This window comes from Bos taurus, chromosome 22 (assembly GCF_002263795.3).
Source record: "Bos taurus isolate L1 Dominette 01449 registration number 42190680 breed Hereford chromosome 22, ARS-UCD2.0, whole genome shotgun sequence".
In the NCBI taxonomy this organism is placed as follows: domain Eukaryota; kingdom Metazoa; phylum Chordata; class Mammalia; order Artiodactyla; family Bovidae; genus Bos; species Bos taurus.
Window position 1 is genome coordinate 17,789,553 of NC_037349.1, and position 20,613 is coordinate 17,810,165.

General features: G+C 50.3%; 2 protein-coding genes across 2 annotated transcripts in view; one reads left to right on the plus strand and one right to left on the minus strand.

Annotated features, from left to right (window-relative positions):
* OXTR (oxytocin receptor) overlaps positions 1-20,613 on the plus strand; it is a 56,629-nt gene that overhangs the window by 13,474 nt on the left and 22,542 nt on the right. The gene's annotated exons all lie outside the window — the stretch shown is intronic.
* On the minus strand, positions 1,832-15,579 carry CAV3 (caveolin 3). The gene is given in 2 exon segments (NM_001046558.1): positions 1,832-2,560; positions 15,383-15,579. Coding segments are annotated over 2 exon segments (456 nt in total). The 5' UTR covers positions 15,497-15,579; the 3' UTR covers positions 1,832-2,218.

The window sequence follows — 20,613 nt, forward strand, 5'->3', positions numbered from 1 at the left end:
ACATTATGGGAGTCTAGATTGTCATCTTGAAGGAAGCTTAAGGCATATCTTTTTTCAAATGGGGCATGGGAGCTACCTGCAGAATCACAAATGGGTTTGTGGTCATTCCTGGTCTCCACTACTGAATCACAACCTGTGTCTTAAGCAAGAATACCTCATGAGCCAGATGCAGTGTATGAGAGTGGAATGCCACCCCCTTCTCTGGCCCGTTCTCATCATACCCCTAGTACGCTGTTCTGACTGCTGCTTTTCAGCTGGGGTCACAGAAGGAATGACTCCCGTCATAGTCTGGCCCTTAGAGAAGGAGAGTGAGCTTGAAAAATTGGAGTCAGGGTCAAGTTAGGTCACAGTAAATGCCAAGATGGTCAAAAATCTCTGCATAAGCCAAGACTCCAAGTCTGAAATGGTTGGCCCAACAATGTGAGAGATGTCTGAGGGGCAGGCCCTTCGAGGGGGTGTAAGGGGTACTCGCTTTAAACCTTTCAGCAGGAGGAGCCTAGGCTGTGAGTCCACTTGAGAATGTGCAGGGCCCTTGAACAGAGAGCAGTGGGCTGGAACCACAGCATGAATGTGACTGGCTGTGCACCTTTTGACAAGTCTGGCCTCTGGACAGTGACTTTCTTGTTTGCAAAAAGTAAGGGATGACGATGAGTGTTTAAGAACAAAATATACCGATATCTGCAGCTTCTTTAAAAATGCAAAAGAAAGGGGAGATTGGCAGATGAAAGATGAGTAGGAACGTGTTGAAGGCGGAGCAGTAACACGTGAATTCTAGAGCCTAGATGGTGGGTAGATAGTTGTTCACAGCAGACATTTTCAACATTCCTCTGTGTTTGAAATTTTCATACTAAGATACTCGAAAAAACAAAAGCAGGTAAAAAGAGCTAAAATGGACTTTAGAGATCATTTCATGGACGATAAAGTTGAGACCAACTAGGAGGGGAGGCAAGGATAGAATGGAGGCTGCTCCTGCCCTGCCTCCCTTGCAGGTGTGGCCCCCTCCACCACATCACCCCCAGGTCCCTTGGGCTCGTGGCCAGGTGCCAGTGAGGTGGCACCTCTGAAAACATGAAAAGTACTTTGGAACCTGAATTTCATGAGACTTATAGGCGTTGCATGAAAAAAAAAAAAAGGAGCGGGGGGATCAAATAGGATTGGAGCCTAAATAGCTTTCTTTACTGCAGGACTTGTCAGAGCCTTTAACATTCTAATGTCTATTGAAAATCTCTGAGAGAAATATAATACATTTTCCAAACAAATTTAAGTGTAAAAGCTGCCCCCTGCATTTTTCGAGGACTTAGCTCTAGATAACACACTTGGGGAAAGCATCCCTAAAGAATGAAAGATTTCTGCTTTTCTGATTTTTTTTTCCTGCTGAGGCTAGGTGGGCAGGAGGTGGACCATGCCTTTTCCATTGCCTTTTATTTGGTCCACATGTGAACAAATTGGACCGTATGCCCTCATCGCATCCCTTGGGGCTGAGGGTGTACATGCCAGGAGGCGATGCCAGGGGCTCAGCATCTGAGCCAAAAGGGAGGTTTGAACCCAGGCCCTGCTTTTAGTGGTGCCCAGGGGCTATTTCCTTCTGTGAGTAACCCCTGGCTGGCCCAGGGGCAACAGAAGTCGATGGGGAATAATCTCCCGAGGAGCACAGTGGGAGCAGATATCCAGTGAACAAGAATCCCAAGAGAAACCAAACTCTGGTTCTTGCATTTGGCTGAGAGACGGGTTAGCCAGCTTGACCCTTCTGCTTCTCAGGGCAGTGAAACCTATTTTTGGAGCTGATCAGGGCATGTGCCCACAGAGTGGACAGATGAAAAACAGCCTTCTCCAGATGCAACCGAAACCCTTTATTGGAGCCACCCTCCTAATGCCAGCAGTCACTGGTGGTTTCCTGGGGCAGGGGTAGGGTGTCCCGGGTGGGAACTGTGGGCCGGTTTATGCTGTTACAGTACAAGTGAATGCAAAGATTTGCAGTAGCTGCCTCTTAGCAAATGATCTTCTCTGGCACCCAGTCACGGGGGCATCGTGGTACGGCAGGGGGCAGAGGGAAGCCCACTGTGCTTCCATGGTGGACTGTCTTTTCTTTCTGGTTTTCCTACTCTGCGTCCTCCCATCTTGGGGGGCGGCAGTGGTCCCCAAGGAGAAAGAGCCCACCAGCAGCCCCACGAGCAGTAGGCTCCCCTGCCCTGCTGCCCCATCAACCCCCCGCCCGGCCTCACACTTCCTTCCGCAGCATCACCTTGATGTTGCTGCAGACCTGGCCCAGGGCGGCGAAGAGTGGGTTGCAGAAGGTGCGGATGCAGAGTGAGTAGATATGACTGATGCACTGGATCTCGATCAGGTAGCTCTTGATGCAGGGCACCACCGCCCAGATGTGGCAGAAGGAGATGCAGGCGAACAGGAAGCCCCAGAGCAGGGCCAGTGGGACACCCAGCAGAGTGGACAGCAGGCGGTAGCACCAGTACTTGGAGACAGTGAAGGTGGTGTAGCTCACCTTCCACACGCCGTCAAAGCTGTAGGTGCCCACGGGCTCCGCAATCACGTCTTCAAAATCCACCTGCAGGGGCAGGAGGGGGAATCCTCAAGTCACAGCATCACCTATTAAGGGTCAGAACCCCTGAGTGGCCTGTTAAAGCTGGTGCCTGGGCCACACCCACGGGACTTCAGACCCCTGTGAGTCCAGCTGGGGCCTGAGACTCTGCATTTCTGACCAGCTCCCAGGTGATGGCTGGTGTTGTCCTAGAGTTGTGAGGCACAAGAGCTGGTCCAGTCCTCTCTTTTATGGGGGAGAAGAGGCTCCAAGGAGTTGACTGATTTAAACTGTAAGTTCCAGGCTGGCCAGGAGACTCTGAAATTCTATTATTTTATGATCCTAGGGAATTGGACAGAGAAGGCAATGGCACCCCACTCCAGTACTCTTGCCTGGAAAATCCCATGGATGGAGGAGCCTGGAAGGCTGCAGTCCATGGGGTCGCTAAGAGTCGGACACGACTGAGCAACTTCACTTTCACTTTTTCACTTTCATGCATTGGAGAAGGAAATGGCAACCCGCTCCAGTGTTCTTGCCTGGAGAATCCCAGGGGCAGGAGAGCCTGGTGGGCTGATGTCTATGGGGTCACACAGAGTCGGACACGACTGAAGTGACTTAGCAGCAGTAGCAGCAGCAGGGAATTGGAATGGCAGTAATCCTGCAAAGATTTACTGGGTGCCTGCTGATAGGATGGCAAGCAGGTGAAGGTTCCTGCCCTCCTGGACTTTACGGCCACAGAGAGAACAAGGCCAGTTCTCTGGTAATTATGGGAAGGACAGAGGCCATGTGCACCCACAGGGTGACGTTTAACTCAGCCTGGGGATAAAGCTTCCTGGAGGAGGTGATATCTAGCTAAGCTGATTCCTGGTGGTAACCAGGTGGTGGGTGGAGGTGTGGGCTGGAAAAGTGTTTGGGGCACCAACTGCTGGGACCTAGTGGGATAGATAGTGTGCTCTCTCGGGGAGTTACAGGCCTTCTGGAAGGCCGAGCACAGGCCCACGATGGCCAGAGGGAGGCTGGAGAGGCCAGATGAGGCAGGCATTGTGCAGAGAGCAGCCTCTGAGTGAGGGCTTTTGCACAGGGAGTGGCTTGGCTGGATTGTAGCTTTTTTTTTTTTTTTCAGTTGAGGTATAATTGATACATTAAGTCAGTTTTAGGTGTTCAACATAGTGATTCGATTTTTATATTTCAGGAAATGATCACCACACTGAGTATAGTTAACATCTTTGTGTGCATGTGATCAGAACTTTTATGACTTACTCTCAGCAGCTTTTACATGTGCAATACACTATTATTCACCATGCATTGTAGTCACAATGCTGTGCTCTACATCCTTAGGACTCATTCATCTTGTAACTGGAGGTTGGCACCTTTTGACCCCCTTCACGCATTTCACCTCCTCCCTGCTCGCCTCTGGAAACCACCAGTCTGCTCTCTGCGTCTCTGGTCTGACTTTTGAGTAGCTCATCCTGGCTGACATGACTGGGGTGGGTGTTGGGGTGGGAGTGAGGAGGCCTGGGGGAGAGGCCAGCTGGGAGGCGTCGCTGGGTCCAGCCTTGTCCGGGGTGATGGAGGAGGCTAGAGGAGGTGCACTGGTCTGAGCTGTTTCAGGATCTGGCCGGTGGTGAGGTGAGGACTGTGTTGTCCTGGCTGGTGGAGGCGTCTGGATTCTGAGTGCTGCACCTCGGGAGTGCAGCATTGTTCTCTCTGCCCTGGTCCTGAGCAGCCTCAGACTTTTCCTCTCATGCTGCCTACTCGGTCCTTTCTTTTTCTTTTTAAAAATCTTTTTGGCTGTACCGCATGGCATTTGGGCTTTTAACTTCCCTGACCAGGAATCAAACCTGCACCCCCTGCTTTGGAGGTGTGGAGTCTTAACCTGGCTCACCAGGGAAGTCTCCTCCCTGTCCCTCCCTTGCATCTGGAAAGAAGGTGGACACTCAAGAAAATCCTGCTCACACATCCCACTGAAATGGTGACTGAGGCCCCAGTTGGTAAGTGGGAAAAAATAAAGATTGCTTTCGGCCAAGTCACTTCACTAACCTTTCGTGAGTCCCTACTATGCCTTAAGCAGCATCATGCTGCTTTCTCCTGTGTCATGTCGTTTAGCAGCACTGAGCGTTAGCTGTCTTGTCTATAAAATGAGAGGCAGTGTGTTCCTGGGCTGCTTTAACAGCAGTTGGTTGAATGAATGCACAAATGAATCAGACTAACTGGAGGGTGGGGAGTCGGGCCAGTGAGCTCAAACCTCAGTCTCCCATGCAGACCCTTTTCCCACTTTTGAGGGGGAAGGAGATCCTCTCTATGAATAAAGTTATTATTAAAATTACTTTTCCTTATAACATAGCCACCTTGCAGAGAATTAAGGGAGTAGGAAAAACAAAACACATGCATTTCCAGTTTGCATTTCTCTACTAGTAATACTAAAATTATTATTGCTCTGATGCTTTTCTTTCCAGTGTAAATGTTCTGAGGGGTGGGGAGTGGACATGACCATATTGTATGTCCATTGTTGAGTCCTGTTTTTCTCACGTGGCTGGATTCTGAGCTCCCGGGCCAGGCCTCAGATCCCTGGGTCCCCCTGGAGACAGCCGAGGATGCAGCCCGACACTTGGGGTGATATGTTGATTGGGGAGCAAAATTCACAGGATGAGATTTCAGGCTGCAGGCGATGTGCACAAGTTGACTTGGGGAGTCAGGGCCTTTTAGGATCCACTTGTGAATCTCAGCTTCCAGCCTTCTCTTCTTGGGGCTTAGTGGAGATCACTTAACCTCTCATACAGCCAGCCCTCTGGATGGAAGGGAAGGGCTGGAAGGAAAACTATGAATATGGTCCTCATCTCCTCCAAAAGAGAGCACTGATTCCTGGAGGGCTTCTAGGAGGTGGTAGCTGGTGGGAGATTTGGAGTTAGAGATGCAGGAGTCTCCAGTCTCTAGATCTAGTGCCGGACCTTTGGAAAAGAAGGCCCAAGTTGGTTGGGGAATGTCCCATGGATTTGGAGAGTGAGTGGAAATAACTGGTATCTTTCCACATCCAGTTTATATGGGCAGAAATCCAGAGTTGCTGTTCCTTAGGGGAGTCGAGATCCCAGAAGCTGAGGAGTATAGGCCCCAGGGGAGCATTCCAGCTTTGCCCTGGGTACACACACTAAAATTATGGAGTTTCAGCCAAATCCCCAAGGCCTGGATCCTGCCAGCTGAGGGATTCTGACCTCTGCAGCCAGCCCCTTCCCTATCGTGGCCATGCCCCCCTGTGCCTGATGCCTCTTAGTGCCTGGGCTGGGCTCTGGGTCCTGCTGCAGTCCTAGGAACGTGGCAGCAGAGGGAGGCCTTTGGGTGGAGGTGTGCTCCCTGCCTTCCACCTCTGTCCTGTTCAGTGCCTGGGGCCTCCCCTTCCTGTGACTCTTCCTGGGGATCGTGGACTCCAACTCACAGATGACCCCGCCCTGCCTCCTCCCCTTCAAGCTGAGCGACAGACGCATCTAGGCATCCTGATTCTACTCTGAGCTCTTCACACTGCCCCAGCCAGGGTCAGATGCTGAGGCAGACACTGGCTGTCAGGGAGGGAGACTGTTCCCTCTGAGATCTGGTCCTAGTCGGCCAGAGAGACCTGCCCCGGGGCAGGGCCCCCGGCCCCTTCTTTGCAGCCACCCACTCAACTCCAAGCAGTCAGCAATTCCCCTGCCCCTCTGCAGCCCAGCCGGCTTTGTTCATGTATTTCAGCATATTCCTCCATTCAGCAGCGTTTGATTATCTGTGTCTGGCCTCTGAGGGTGGAAGGGGCCCTGATCAACTCGTACTTTTGAGGTTTGCATCCAGCTGTGTCTCTTACTGGCCCTGTGACCTTCAACAAGCGTCTCAGCTTTCCTATGCCTCGTTTTCCTAGATTGATCTCATTAGGTTTATCAGAGCATTGAATAAGTTAAGACAGGTAAATACCCAGCATATTGCCTGGTACAGGATCCTCATCGCTAACTGTTAGCTGCTAATGGCTGTTAGAGTGCTTTCTTCAACAGGAGCCAGGGTCCCAAAGGTGGATTTGCACACCTGCTGATCTGATGAGTGACTTTGGCAATAACTTAACCTCTTTGAGCTTCATTTTCTGATCTGTAAAATGGGTTTGCTATTTTTTACAACCTTGTTATGAAGAACAGACATAAGTTCTTTTCTGTCCATCTGTCCCCAGCATTTGTTCATCTACCCATTCATCTATCTTGTCTATTCTCCCATGGATCCGTCAGTCCACCCATATGCATCCATCCATTCATATCCATCTACCTGTCATCTATGTCCTCTCATCCATCTGTCCAGCCTCATCCACCCATTCATACCTATCCGTCCACTCAGCCAAACAAATACTTATTCAATACCTCCTTTGTGCTAGGCACATATGGGTCTGACCCTGGCTGGGGCTGTGTGAAGAGCTCAGGGTAGAATCAGGATGCCTAGATGCACCTGTCACTCAGCTTAGAGGGGAGGAGGCAGGGCGGGGTCATCTGTGAGTTGGGGTACACAGTTCTAAGGAAGAGTCACAGGACTGTGCTAGGCACATCCTCCTGGGCAATGCTTAGTACAGTACATGGTGCATAGTAGGTACCCAGTGACAAAATCACTGCAGATGGTGACTGCAGCCATGAAATTAAAAGATGCTTACTCCTTGGAAGGAAAGTTATGACCAACCTAGACAGCATATGCAAAAGCAGAGACATTACTTTGCCAACAAGGTCCGTCTAGTCAAGGCTATGGTTTTTCCAGTGGTCATGTATGGATGTGAGAGTTGGACTGTGAAGAAGGCTGAGCGCCAAAGAATTGATGCTTTTGAACTGTGGTGTTGGAGAAGACTCTTGAGAGTCCTTTGGACTGCAAGGAGATCCAACCAGTCCATTCTGAAGGAGATCAGCCCTGGGATTTCTTTGGAAGGAATGATGCTAAAGCTGAAACTCCAGTACTTTGGCCACCTCATGCGAAGAGTTGACTCATTGGAAAAGACTCTGATGCTGGGAGGGATTGGGGGCAGGAGGAGAAGGGGACGACAGAGGATGAGATGGCTGGATGGCATCACTGACTCGATGGACGTGAGTCTGAGTGAACTCCGGGAGTTGGTGATGGACAGGGAGGCCTGGTGTGCTGCGACTCATGGGGTCACAAAGAGTCGGACATGACTGAGCGACTGATCTGTTCTGATCTGAGTGACAAAATCATTTGTTCAGCTGCTCTAAAGTTCCTGTGAAAATTTATCTCAGAAAATTTCTTGGTACCCCAGATTATAAGTGCAATGATTCTCCAGCCTACCTGGTCGTAAATAAGTGTGTGCACATGTCCATAAGATGGATGGATTCCTCTTTTCCCTCCTTCTCTGCTTATGGTAATAATCCTACCGCCAAGAACCTCTCTATGATGTCTTTTAATGATCATCCTTGTTTTTTTTTTTTTTTTTGGCAGAAGGCAGAAGCTGTTGTTGCTGAAATTTGAATTCTTTTTAGTAATCGCCTTCTGGCACTGTGCCCAGGGCACCCTCTCTGTTGTCTGTGAACCTGAAATCATGCTCCCAGAGAGACGGGCCATCCTGGGAGGAGGCAGCCGTTCCCTTAACCAGGGCTGAGACCGCTCTGATCACCATACTACTTTGGGAAGATATTTATAAAGCCCAGCTCAGGCAGCTCTAGGCAGACGTGCCAGTGTATCAGAAGCACACGGTGACTTCATTTCTTATTTCGTTTCCGGAAGTGGAGGGGAGATGGCTTTTTCTGGGAGGGTGGGGTAGGGGCTAAGTCCGTGGGCAGAGCTGGAGGGCTGGGTGTGCAGCTGGAGGAGGGGCTGGGACGGGGAGAAAGTGGCGGCTCATTTAGCTGGTGTCCCCTTCTCTGGCGTATTTATTTTTGGAACAGCAAGAGAGCTAGTTGATTCATTGGAATTGGCCAGCAGGGCTCCTGCCATCTCCAGGAGGGCAGGGAAGGTGCAGGGGAGCTGGGCTGGGCGCTGCCCAAGGATGCGAGGGAGGCCAGCAGCCATCCCCCAATCCCCCCCCCCACCAATCAAAAATGCCTCCCCCCTCATTCCTGTGTGACTCAGTCTTTGCGCATGCAGGGCCCTGCAGGATTCAGACAGGCTCTCCTTGGTTGGGGGAAATGGCTCTAGGCAGGGGGATGGCCGTCTGGGTTGAGTCTCTACTTGACCACTGAGTTACTGTGTGATTTGAGGTCTGGGGCCTTCCCTCTCTGGGCCCCCTTTTTTTGTCTGATTTTTTGTTTGTGGGTTTTGACACTACCAAGAGGATTGGGCCAACATCCCTAGTGACACGGAATTAGTTTTAAAGTCAAGATCTGAAGGAGTGCCTTAGCTTTGTGGGATCTTGGTTTTGTCACCTATTATCTAGCTACTCAAAGGGTGGTCCGGTCAGTGTGCTCCTCCTAACAATGTAAGTCCACAAGCTGAGAGCTGGCAGTTTAGAAATAGTTATTTCAGCAAGTAATTGTATGTCTGTTGATTCTAATAATAATAAAAATTGGATTTTACATCGTCAATACCTATTTTTCACTGCATCTCTCTAGTAGTTAATTTTGATTGACTTTTGCAAACTATTGGTGTACAACAGATTGGAATAATAACAATAAAACGGGCCTTCACCCAGATAGCCTGAGCAGCACTGACCTCTAAAGCAGGAAGTTAAGATGCAGTGATGGCTACAGAGTAGCCGGAAAATGGCAAAGCATTGCTTCTGTGTTATAATTGATAATAACAGCAGTAGAATTCTGTACCATCTGGGATGACCATAGTAGGGCCAAAATTTGGCCCTTGTAGGTGTCAGGTTGGGCCATTTGTCTTATATCCAGTATTCCACCCAGCCTATAAGGGACAAGCAGGGGGTGGAACCCACATCAAAATTTGGACCTCAATTTCTCCTGCCATCTCCCTGACGAGGGTCATTGCAGGACCTGGTTCCTTAGCCAGAGGTGAGGCAAGGATGAAGCACAGGTCGGTTCTGGGAGTGGGAGGAGGGGGCCAAGTACTAGTGGGAGTTTGGGGTCCAGATCATCCTACGGGGCGGGGGCGCTGGGGCACCTGGCCTGAAGCTAAGGGCACAGACGAAGGAGCTATGAAGAGACTCAGATAACAGGGGGCATCAGGGAGGAGAGAAGTGTCCCGTCAGAGGAGTCCCCTTCAGATCTTAGTGAGCCCTGCCCTTGCCCATCTCTTCCATCCTCTCCCTGGCCCCTTAGTTTCTGCCTTTGTGAGGTTGGTGTGGTGGACTGGTGAGGAGTAGGAATTGCCTTGGCTTGACTTCTAGGCTTGGCTGTGTACCAGCTTCTCGAGGGACATTAGCTAGTCTCCAAAGATGACCCCCAATTAGTGATGCCTGTCAGGGCTTCTGTCTGGGCACAGTCTCAGTCTGGGCTCACCTTGTGCCTTGCTCCACCAGCAGGATGTGGCAGAGGAGATGCTGCCACTGAGACCTGCCCAGTCAAGTCCAGTCAACCCACAGAACTGAGAGAGCCTCGAAGGGCTGTTGCTTTAAGCCATCGAGTTTTAGGATGGTTTGTCACACAACTGATACTGTGCATCTTTAAGGAAAACTGGTGATGACTCTGGACTCCAGGCGTGTCTTCTGTTAGACGAAGAGGACTGGCTAGCTCTTGAAAGCACAAAACATTGACTGGTGGCAGGGCCTGGAAGTCTGCATTTTAACAAGTGCCCCTAGGAAAGTGGACCACATTTTTAAAAATTCTAGTTCATAACACAGGAGTCCCCACAACACGAAGTTACAAATACCTCAGTGGGAGTTAGTCCAGGGTAGCCTTTCTTAGCGGAGAAGGCAATGGCACCCCACTTCAGTACTCTTGCCTGGAAAATCCCATGGATGGAGGAGCCTGGTGGGCTGCAGTCCATGGGGTCACTAAGAGTTGGACACGACTGAGTCACTTCACTTTCACTTTTCACTTTCATGCATTGGAGAAGGAAATGGCAACCCACTCCAGTATTCTTGCCTGGAGAATCCCAGGGACGGGGGAGCCTGGTGGGCCGACGTCTATGGGGTCACACAGAGTCGGACACGACTGAAGTGACTTAGCAGCAGCCCTTCTTAGAGGTACTCGCCAGGGGGCAAGATGAAAAGTTTTCAAATGAAGAAGTTGCCAGTGTGGAATGCCTGGCAGATTATGACCTTTCCTAATTCAGCATCATCCGGCCCCTTCTGCCTTTTCTCCCATAAATGCAGGCATTTCTAATCCTGTTGTTCTCCTGCAGACAGTGTAGCAAAGAGGTTTCACCTGTGTGCCAGCTCGGCCAAGCCTATGGCCCATGGCTTCCTGGAAACGTGCTGTGATCCATTGGTGATGTCTGCCATGGATATAGGCTGGGGAGTGGCCGTGCCTGGGCCTCAGCTTTGCTGATGCTGCCCAACATCCTGCTCCATGTTGTGGCCTCTGCTTATTTCGTCCCTTCTTCTTGGAAAGCCTGATGCCCCCTTTCCACATTTTACATTTTCCTCGTTATTTATGCAGCGTGGATACCACCTCCCCATGAAGCTGGCCCTTGATTTTGCGAGTGCCTTCCTCTCTTAACCTCCTGTGACCCTTCAACTGATGGCTGATTCATGGTGTTTACCACCGCCTCCTGTACGTTCTCATCAATGTAGCCTCATCTTCTCTGTTGGGTTGGATTCTTCTCAAGAGGAAGCACCAGGTCAGTCACATCTTCATGCAATAGGGTGTCCAGGTGGGTCCACACTGAAAACAGATTTTGGAGAACTGGGGGGAAGAGGGAGCTGTTGGGTTCTCTAGGTACTTCTTAGCTTGAGCTCAGCGGCAGAAGGTGGTGTTTGTGTGTTTTACTGGGGGAGGAAGGCGTGTGTGGCAGATATGGATTGGAGGTAGGTGGGAACTGGTGTGACGGGCTGGGATCAGGTCTGTTTGAAGGGTTTTCAGAGAGAGGCTGAAAACAGAAACCAAATGACCCGCCTGACACAGGGGTCAGATGTCCTGCTCCACGGCCCCGCTGCCTAAGCGTGAGTTGTCAATGAGAGTCCTGAGACCCCTCTCAAATAACAGGCAGACAGTGGGGGTGGGGCTGGGGTCCTGCAGAAGTGCATGGGGGAGGGGCTGGAGGCTTTGCAGTTTGGATCTGAAGGGAACGGTGTCTTATCTGGCCAGCTGGAGCACTGGACCACTGGCCCTCATTTCCTGCCCCAGAGCCTGGCACAGGGCTCACAGACAGTGGGTCTGACTTGCTCATCACCATCTCAGCAGCAGCCCGGTGCCTGGCACAGAGCAAGCAGTGATTGGTGGCACTGATGTTCTGTGAATGGTGGTGGTGGTGGTAGGGGCAAAGGCAATGGGGCAGCCTCCCCTCTGCCCAGCCCCACCCCAGAGCACGGAGCCTACAGTCAAGTCTGTTGGGCTGTGCAGGGCTCTCCCTCTGCCCTTGGCACTCACTTCCATCCTGGGTTCAAGGGCAACACCAGGCCTTACTCAGTGAAGTTCAGTGAAGTTTCGACTCTGGAAATCCAAAGAGAGCACCTCCTTCTCCTGAGGGTCAAATCCATGGACCCAGTGAGTGCATCTCCTGTTCTCCACCGTTGGCTTTACTGTGTGAAAACTCAGCAGCACCGGTAAGGGAATGGGTCTCTCTTTCCACTCCGGGCTTCCCTGGTGGCTCAGACAGTAAATAATTTGCCTGTAATGGAGGAGACCCAGGTTCGATCCCTGTGTCTGGAAGTTACCCTGGAGAAGGAATGGCAACCCACTCCAGTATTCTTGCGTGGAGAATTCCATGGGCAGAGTCTATGGACTCTATGGACTATATAGACTCTATATATATAGACTCTATGGACTATATAGTCTATGGACTATATAGAGTCCTATATAGTCCATAGGGTCGCAAAGAGCTGGACTTGACTGAGCAACTTTCACTTTTTTCCACTCGGCCTCTGTCTGCACTAGGGACTGAAGCCCAGAGAGGGAAAGGGATTTTCCCAGAGTCACATAGCAAGTTAGTGTCAGGATGGGGCCAGGCGTGGGTCTCCGTAGCCCAGTTTATTCCGGTGTGTCTTACTTTATTCCGTCTTACTGTGTCCTCCGTGCCCGCGGGCAGCTCCAGCCTCCTTCTTGGCCTCGCCTTGTTTCTCTTTCTCTCCAAGTCTGTTCCCCTTGCCCCTGTCCTTTGCCCGGTTGATGAAAGACGTCCAGGTGACCCGAAGGCCAGTCTGTCCAGTCTGACCCCTCTCTTCTAGCCACATTCTCCCCTGTTTCTTCCTTTCCTTTATTGTTTCACAGCCCATTACACCAACCTGAAGTCTCCTCTTACTCATTAAAAAGGAAAGAAAAAGTCAAATAAGTTCCCAGACCAGCTTATCCTCAGTATACTTCCCTTGTGGCTCAGCTGGTAAAGAATCCACCCGCAATGCGGGAGACCTGGGTTTGATCCCTGGGTTGGGAAGATCCCCTGGAGAAGGGAAAGGCTACCCATTCCAGTATTCTGGCCTGGAGAATTCCATGGCCTGTATAGTCCGGGGTCACAAAGAGTCGGACACAACTGAGCGAATTTCATTTCACTCCCAACAGGAATGTTTGTGGGCCTTTTGCTTCACCTTGGAGGGATGGTTTTCCGTGGCTCAGTGCCTCCAGTGAGGATAGCTTCTAGTCCCCAAGAGGCAACATAAGCAGTTGCACCAGTGTGGCCACTGCCATCCCTCCTGAGAATTACAGTCTGGGCCTGGAGCCGGCTCGCTCCTGGCTCACTGGGACCCTTGAGCCTCTCTCCACTTGTCACCTGCTGCAGGAATCCTTCAGAAACCGCCTTCTCCCTGGGATCCTCTTCTCCATCCCAGCAGCTGGAAAGGGACCACCAGAGCAGAACCTGGGCATCCGTGCTGGCCCTGGCTTAGTTCTTTTGCCCTCCAGGCTCCTGGCTCCTATCAGCTCACATTTGCACACGCTTGCTTTGTGCCAGGGACTCTATTAGGCACTTTCAAATCCCTTATCTCATGTAATCCTCATGGTCTATTTCTATTGCACAGTGCTGCTCTGAGATCCATTTACCCCGTCGGGATGGGGGTGGGTAAATTATGAACATTTTGCAGAGGGTCTGGTGTCATTGTTTTTAGGTAGACGAGTCTGGATTTGAAACCAGATCTGTTAGCGTCAAGTCTGGGACCATTCCCTCTAGATCACACTGCCCAAACCGTGACAAATACTACTTAAAGTTTTTATAGTGCTTTTCAGTTTGGAAAACTCATTCCCTAATTTTGCTGAACTTTCCAAGCTGTGTCGTGATTATACTATCTCCACCACAAATGATGCTTATAAATACAATAATAGCATAATGTAAACTGTTACAGAGAAATGGCCTGCGTGAAGTGGGGTCACAGAGGAAGGAGCTCCTGATTTCCTGGGGCAGTCAGGGAAGGCTTCCTGGAGGAGGTGATGTTTAAATCAGGTCTCAATGGCTGAGTGGGGCCTACACCACATGGAGAAGAGGAAGCAGGCACTCCTGGCAGACACAGGAGTATGTTCTGGTTCCTGTGACTGGCTCCTGACATGGGGGCTGGAGGTAGAAGAGGAAGGTGGGGGCCAGATTATGCTGGGGTTCAGAAGCCATGGGAAAAAGTTAGACTCAGCCAGCTTGGGAGGTATCCTGCTGAAGGTGACAATGCAGGGCGGTGCTTAGAACAAGCCCTTAACCACGCTGTCTAACCCAGTAGCCTTGAGATATGTATGAGTATTTGACCTATGGTGAGTGCAACTGAAGAATTCTACATCATGTTTAATTTTACTTAAAATGTAAAAATCGATAGTCTATCCTGTGACTGGGAAACTTTAAGAATGTTTGGAACAGTTTGGGCTTGTGAATCAATTTTCAGCTCTACATTTTATGAAATCTAGATACATAGAGTTCAATGAAAAATATTGTGAAAATTAACTTCACCTGTTTGTTTTTCCTTTTTAAACTCATGACTGCTAGAAAATTTAAAGTGACATAGAGTAATTGTATAATGGGTCACATTATGTTTCTACTGGGCGGGGCTGGTCTGTGTTTCTGATGTATTCAGAGGACCCTAGAGGCCCCTTCACGTGCCCTTTTAAAGGCCTTTCCAGTGACTCTGATGCTTGTGGTTGGGCACCCTGCTCCCAGGAATTCTGCTGTAGTAAGATGCCTGTGGCTATCGGGTGGAGGTTGGACTGAGGTGTGGGCCTGGAGGCAGCCAGGCTGCTGGTGGCATGTGGGCAAGGAAAGAGGCCTGACTCAGGCACAGCCATGGGGGAGACTCCCTGAAGGCAGGGTAACCCTCATCTGAGATCCCCTTTCAAGGGCCCTGGTGCCCTCTGAGGGCCTCTGCCCTGCCCTGGCCACTGGACACTGGCGTCAGGCTGGGAACAGACATGAGTGCTGGTCATAGCCCCCCAGCCTGGGGAAGTGGGTGTTCAGTGGTGCCCTGGGGAAGCTGGGCCCCCTGTGAGGGGCCAGGAGCCCTGCTGGAAGCTGCCTTCTGGGGATTAATCCCAGGCCCACTGTGGAGACCGCAGAATGCCCCTGGCACAGAAAGGGCCCGACTTGGCCACCTTGTCTGTTCCCGGCTGAACTCCAGGAGCAGATGGGAATAGTGGCTGAGTTGTAAGGAGCTTCCTTTGCAACTCGCCTCTCCCGCCCTGGTGGATGGTCCTGTATGTGTGACTGATTCTTTGCTCTTGTTTACACTAAAGGTTCTCTGGGGGTACAAGCTGGTTTCGGAGCGGGTATTTGGAGAAGCCAGGGAGGAACAGGGAAGCCAATGGCCCTGGAGCAGAGCCCACTCCCATCTAGCACCCAAACCCACACCCTTGGGCAGGCAGCACCAGGGCAGGCCCTCAAGCCTACCTTCACTATGTCCTCGTTGATGTTCTTAGGGTCCCGGTTCACCAGATCGATCTCCTTGAAGTGAATGTCCTTGACGATCTGGGCCTCCAGGTCTGTGTGCTCCTCGGCCATCATCGTGGAGCCAGGGGACCCACGGGAGGAGATGGGAGCCGTGTGGCCAGCGGGGCTGAAAAGACCTGGGGCACAGACACCAATGTCCCCAGACTTGTGCCCCTGCTGGCTAAATAGGCCCCACCCAGCGTGCCGGCTGACAGCTGTCCCGCATAACTTCAGCCTGCCGCTGGCTGAAGCGTCCAGTGGCAAGCCTCCAAGCTAAAATTAAGACTGGAGCCCTGCTGGAAGACCCAGCACTCCTTAAAGGGGGCTGCGTGGGAGCTGGGCCTCACAAGTGAGTCAAGGGCCTGGCATCCCCTGATGCCACCGCAGTCAGCGGCTGCTGTGCAGCCCTGGTACTTGTATTTTCGCCCCTAGCTTGGCTTCTTGCTGGCTGTGTGAGCTTGGATACAACTTGCCTCTCTGGGCACCACATCCCCACTTGTAAAATGGGTCCATAATAGTACCAATCGGGGCTCTGCTCAGCCTTGTGGAGACGAGATGAGCTTGTGGGGGGAAGGGCTTTAGAATGAAATTGGTCTCTGGTGGGGATTCTCGTTGGAGCAGTTGGCACCTGCCCTATGGTTTGGTGGCCCAAAGCAGGGCTGAGGTTTTCCCATCTCTGGGGTTTCCCCTGGATGGGGATTGATGGACTGCAGCGTGGATTGGGGCTGGGGGAGGGTAAGATGGGAAGGAGGCCACTCATGGGGTTGCCCACCCTCCTTTGCCTTTTGATACATGTGGAAGGGACGTGGAGTCCATATTCACCCTGCCCTTTGCCCTGTCCCCAGGGACAGCTTCAGGCTATCCATGGACCCCAAGCACAGCACGAGCATCGGGCAAGCACCTCTTTTAGGTGTCTGGTCAGTTTCCCTGCATCCTTCTTCAGCCCAGCCATGACCCAAGGCCCCTGCCGCATGAAGGATGAAGACTCTGAGTCCTCAGGTGGTAGGGTCTGTGCATTCATTTATCACCCACCAACTCATCTCAAAATTTGCCAAGAGCTAGGATAAACAGACCAGTAAGGCTCTGTCCCTGCCTTCTGGGGAGCCCACAGCCTTAGGCGACAGACTGATCAGAAAAATAAGTAATTGTAATAATGTGTGGCAAATACTGCAGATTTGAGTTACTTACAAAGAACTTGTCTTAGAAGCCCATGGGAGGCAATGGCTTACTCTGGACATCAGGGAAGACTTCCTGAAGTAAGTGGCTTTAGCCACTTAAGGTGTTTACCACACAGAACATTTCAGGTAGGGAAGTTGTATCAGAGGACTACTGTGAGCCAGAATGCTGAGAATTGTGTAGTGGCTTGAGCACATGTTGTCTGAGGGGTGAGGGAGGGGATAAATCTTGATTCCGGTCTGGGTGTGAAGAATCTCAAATGTCATACTGAAGAGTACAAATTTGTCTAGAAGTGCTGGGAAGCCAGTGAAGACTTCATAGCAGAAAAGAGTCTTTAACAGATTCACATGTAAGGAAGATTTGATTGGAGCTGGGTGAGGTTTGAAGCAGGAAGACTAATCTAAAAGCTGGTGGTGATAAAAAGACTCTTATCAGTAACTGTTCAGTTCAGTTCAGTCGCTCAGTCGTGTCTGACTCTTTGCGACCCCATGAATCGCAGCACGCCAGGCCTCCCTGTTCATCACCAACTCCTGGAGTTTACCCAAACTCATGTCCATCGAGTCAGTGATGCCATCCAGCCATCTCATCCTCTGTCGTCCCCTTCTCTTCCTGCCCCCAATCCCTCCCAGCATCAGGGTCTTTTCCAATGAGTCAACTCTTTGCATGAGGTGGCCAAAGTACTGGAGTTTCAGCCTCAGCTTCAGTCCTTCCAATGAACACCCAGGACTGATCTCCTTTAGGATGGACTGGTTGGATCTCCTTGCAGTCCAAGGGACTCTCAAGAGTCTTCTCCAACACCACAGTTCAAAAGGATCAATTCTTCGGCACTCAGCTTTCTTCACAGTCCAACTCTCACATCCATACATGACCACTGGAAAAACCATAGCCTTGACTAGATGGATCTTTGTTGGCAAAGTAATGTCTCTGCTTTTGAATATGCTATCTAGGTTGGTCATAACTTTCCTTCCAAGGAGTAAGCATCTTTTAATTTAATGGCTGCAGTCACCATCTGCAGTGATTTTGGAGCCCCCCAAAATAAAGTCTGACACTGTTTCTACTGTTCCCCATCTATTTGCCATGAAGTGATGGGACCAGATGCCATGATCTTAGTTTTCTGAATGTTGGGCTTTAAGCCAACTTTTTCACTCTCCTCTTTCACTTCCATCAAGAGGCTTTTTAGTTCCTCTTCACTTTCTGCCATAAGGGTGGTGTCATCTGCGTATCTGAGGTTATTGATATTTCTGCTGGCAATCTTGATTCCAGCTTGTGCTTCTTCCAGCCCAGCATTTCTCATGATGTACTCTGCATAGAAGTTAAATAAGCAGGGTGACAATATACAGCCTTGATGTACTCCTTTTCCTATTTGGAACCAGTCTGTTGTTCCATGTCCAGTTCTAACTTTTGCTTCCTGACCTGCATATAGATTTCTCAAGAGGCAGGTCAGGTGGTCTGGTATTCCCATCTCTTTCAGAATTTTCCACAGTTTATTGTGATCCACACAGTCAAAGGCTTTGGTATAGTCAATAAAGCAGAAATAGATGTTTTTCTGGAACTCTCTTGCTTTTTTGATGATCCAGCAGATGTTGGCAATTTGATCTCTGGTTCCTCTGCTGTTTCTAAAACCAGCTTGATCATCTGGAAGTTTACGGTTCATGTATTGCTGAAGCCTGGGTTGGAGAATTTTGAGCATTACTTTACTAGTGTGTGAGGTCAAGGTCAGGAGGGGTGGCTCAATAACTGTACTTGGATACAAATAGTAAAGATACAAAATAAGGCATCCAAGATAGGGGCTTTCTTTTTTTCTCTTTTGCTTAATGCAAATAGATACTTTAGAACTACTGTGGTGGCTCCATGATGTTATCAGGCACCAGCCTTCCATCTTTCTGTTCTAGTCTCAAAGCTACCTCGTAGGCACAAGAAGGATGCTACCCTTCCAGCCATCATGTCTGAGTCTAGACAAGAAGAATGAGGAACGGGCAGGGTAGGAAAATGCATCCATCAGCCAAGTCAACTTCATTAGAAAACTTTCCAGGAGGTCCCTCATGACAACCGTTTATTTCTCACTCACCATCTGTCTTGGCAAATGACGCCAGGAAGTGTAGATATTTAGCTGAGTACAGTTTCGGCCTACACAGTATGACTAGCAAAAATTGTTAGCAACTAGAAAATTCTGTCCTGAAATCTCTTAGGAATTACATTTTTTTTTTTTTTTTTCAACCTCCTGCTTGGGACCAGGTCCTGGGGATATATACACCTCCTCCTGCAAAGAAATTAGGACGAAGGTTAGTGCTGCTTGTGTTCGTATGGGCTGTGGCGGGAATCTGAGCCTGAGCTTGAGCTTTGTCCACCGCAGGACCAGATATATCTGGTTAAAAGCTGGGGCAGCTGTATGGTCAGAAGGGATGGAGGAGCCATCTGAAGGAGACCCATCCTAAAGGAGAAGTGATGATAAAAGATAATAGTAAGGATTATAGAGATAGTATTTTTCTTTCTTTTTTTTTTTTAAGAGGTTCTATTTTTTCAAAGGTGGCCTCATCTATGCTCTTACAATGGTACTGACACTCCTTCCACCAAGATTGACTCCCAGAGTCTCGCAACACTGATTCTCTCTGACTTTGGGGCCAGGCTGTAAGAAGGATACAGCTTCCAGGGTCTCTCCTCCCTGGACTGTTGCCCTTGGAAGTTGGATGTCACACTGTGAGGAAGCCCAAGCTAGCTCATGGGGAGAGATCACAGGCAAAGGAACCAAGGCTCCCAGCCATCAGCCAGCATCGACTGCTAGACGTGTGAGCGAGGGAGACTTTGGATAACTCTAGTTCCTAGATTTCAAGGCACCCTTAAACCTTCATGCCTTCCAGCTGAAGCCCAGGCTTCATGGAACAGACACAAGCTGTTCTCTCTGTGCGCTGAATATCTAAACCAGAGTCCATGAGCAGAAGACTTTCCCTGTGTCACTAAATTTGGGGGTAGCTGGTCTCGCAGTCACAGCAGCTGGAACACTGAGTGATAACAGTAGTGACAGCAAGTGCTGTTGGTGGAGGTTCCCCGTGTGCTGGTGCCAGGCCAACGCACCCTAGGTTTGTGGAAGTTGGCTCGTTGGTCGTGGAAAGGGGTCACTGCCTTGAGCCAGTCATCAGTGCTAAGGGCCGAGGTAGCGGGGAGCTGAAGCACTTTTTGGATTTCAGAGGAAGCAGGGTCTATGGGCTGAGGTGCCCAGGAAGCACTTCCTGCAGGTGGTGGCTCTTCAGCTGGCTCTTGGACAGAGGGTGATTGGAATCAGAGAGGCAGACTGGAAAGAGGTAGATGTCAGGGACAGAGATCTGTCCCTCATTTCATGGTGGCAATCCTGTTTCCAGACACACTGTAGTAGAAAGGACACTTGGTCTTTTCTCAGGGCCAGCACTAACCAGCTCCTTGATCTTGGCTCAGCCCCCTGTCTTCTCTGTGCTGAGTTCTCACCTGTCGCATGTGGATGGTGACACCCACTGTGTTCCTTACATTGTGACTCTGTGCCTCTCCCACCAGGAGAAAAACAGGTGGGGCACCAGCGGGCACACGTACCCAGGGAGAAGATGTTACTGAGAACATAGTGAAGGATGAAGCTTTTGAGACAGCCCTGGGGCAGTGCTCCTGGCATGAGAACACAGGGCCAGAAGAAGAGCGGCTTTCCGAAATCCATTTTGCACCTGGGGCTTAGGGAGGACTCTGTGTTCTTGTTTTAAAGGCATTTTGGGAGAGTGTTATTTGGCTTGCTACGGGAGTGAGACGAAAAAATATTTTGAAAATGGGATGTGCAGTGAGACATACTTTTATGGAGTGAGAACAGGGAAGAAATAGGAGAGATGATGTGGGCTGACTTGCCAAGAAAGTTGTACTGCTGCAGCCCAGAGGCTCGACTGTCAAATTTAGAACTACCATTAACCAACAGCATGCATCACTTAATCCCAAGTTTCCAGAGTAGGTAAGGCTGGGATGAGGAGTAGAAAAGGGAGCTTTTTTGTTTCTCTTGGGAGTTT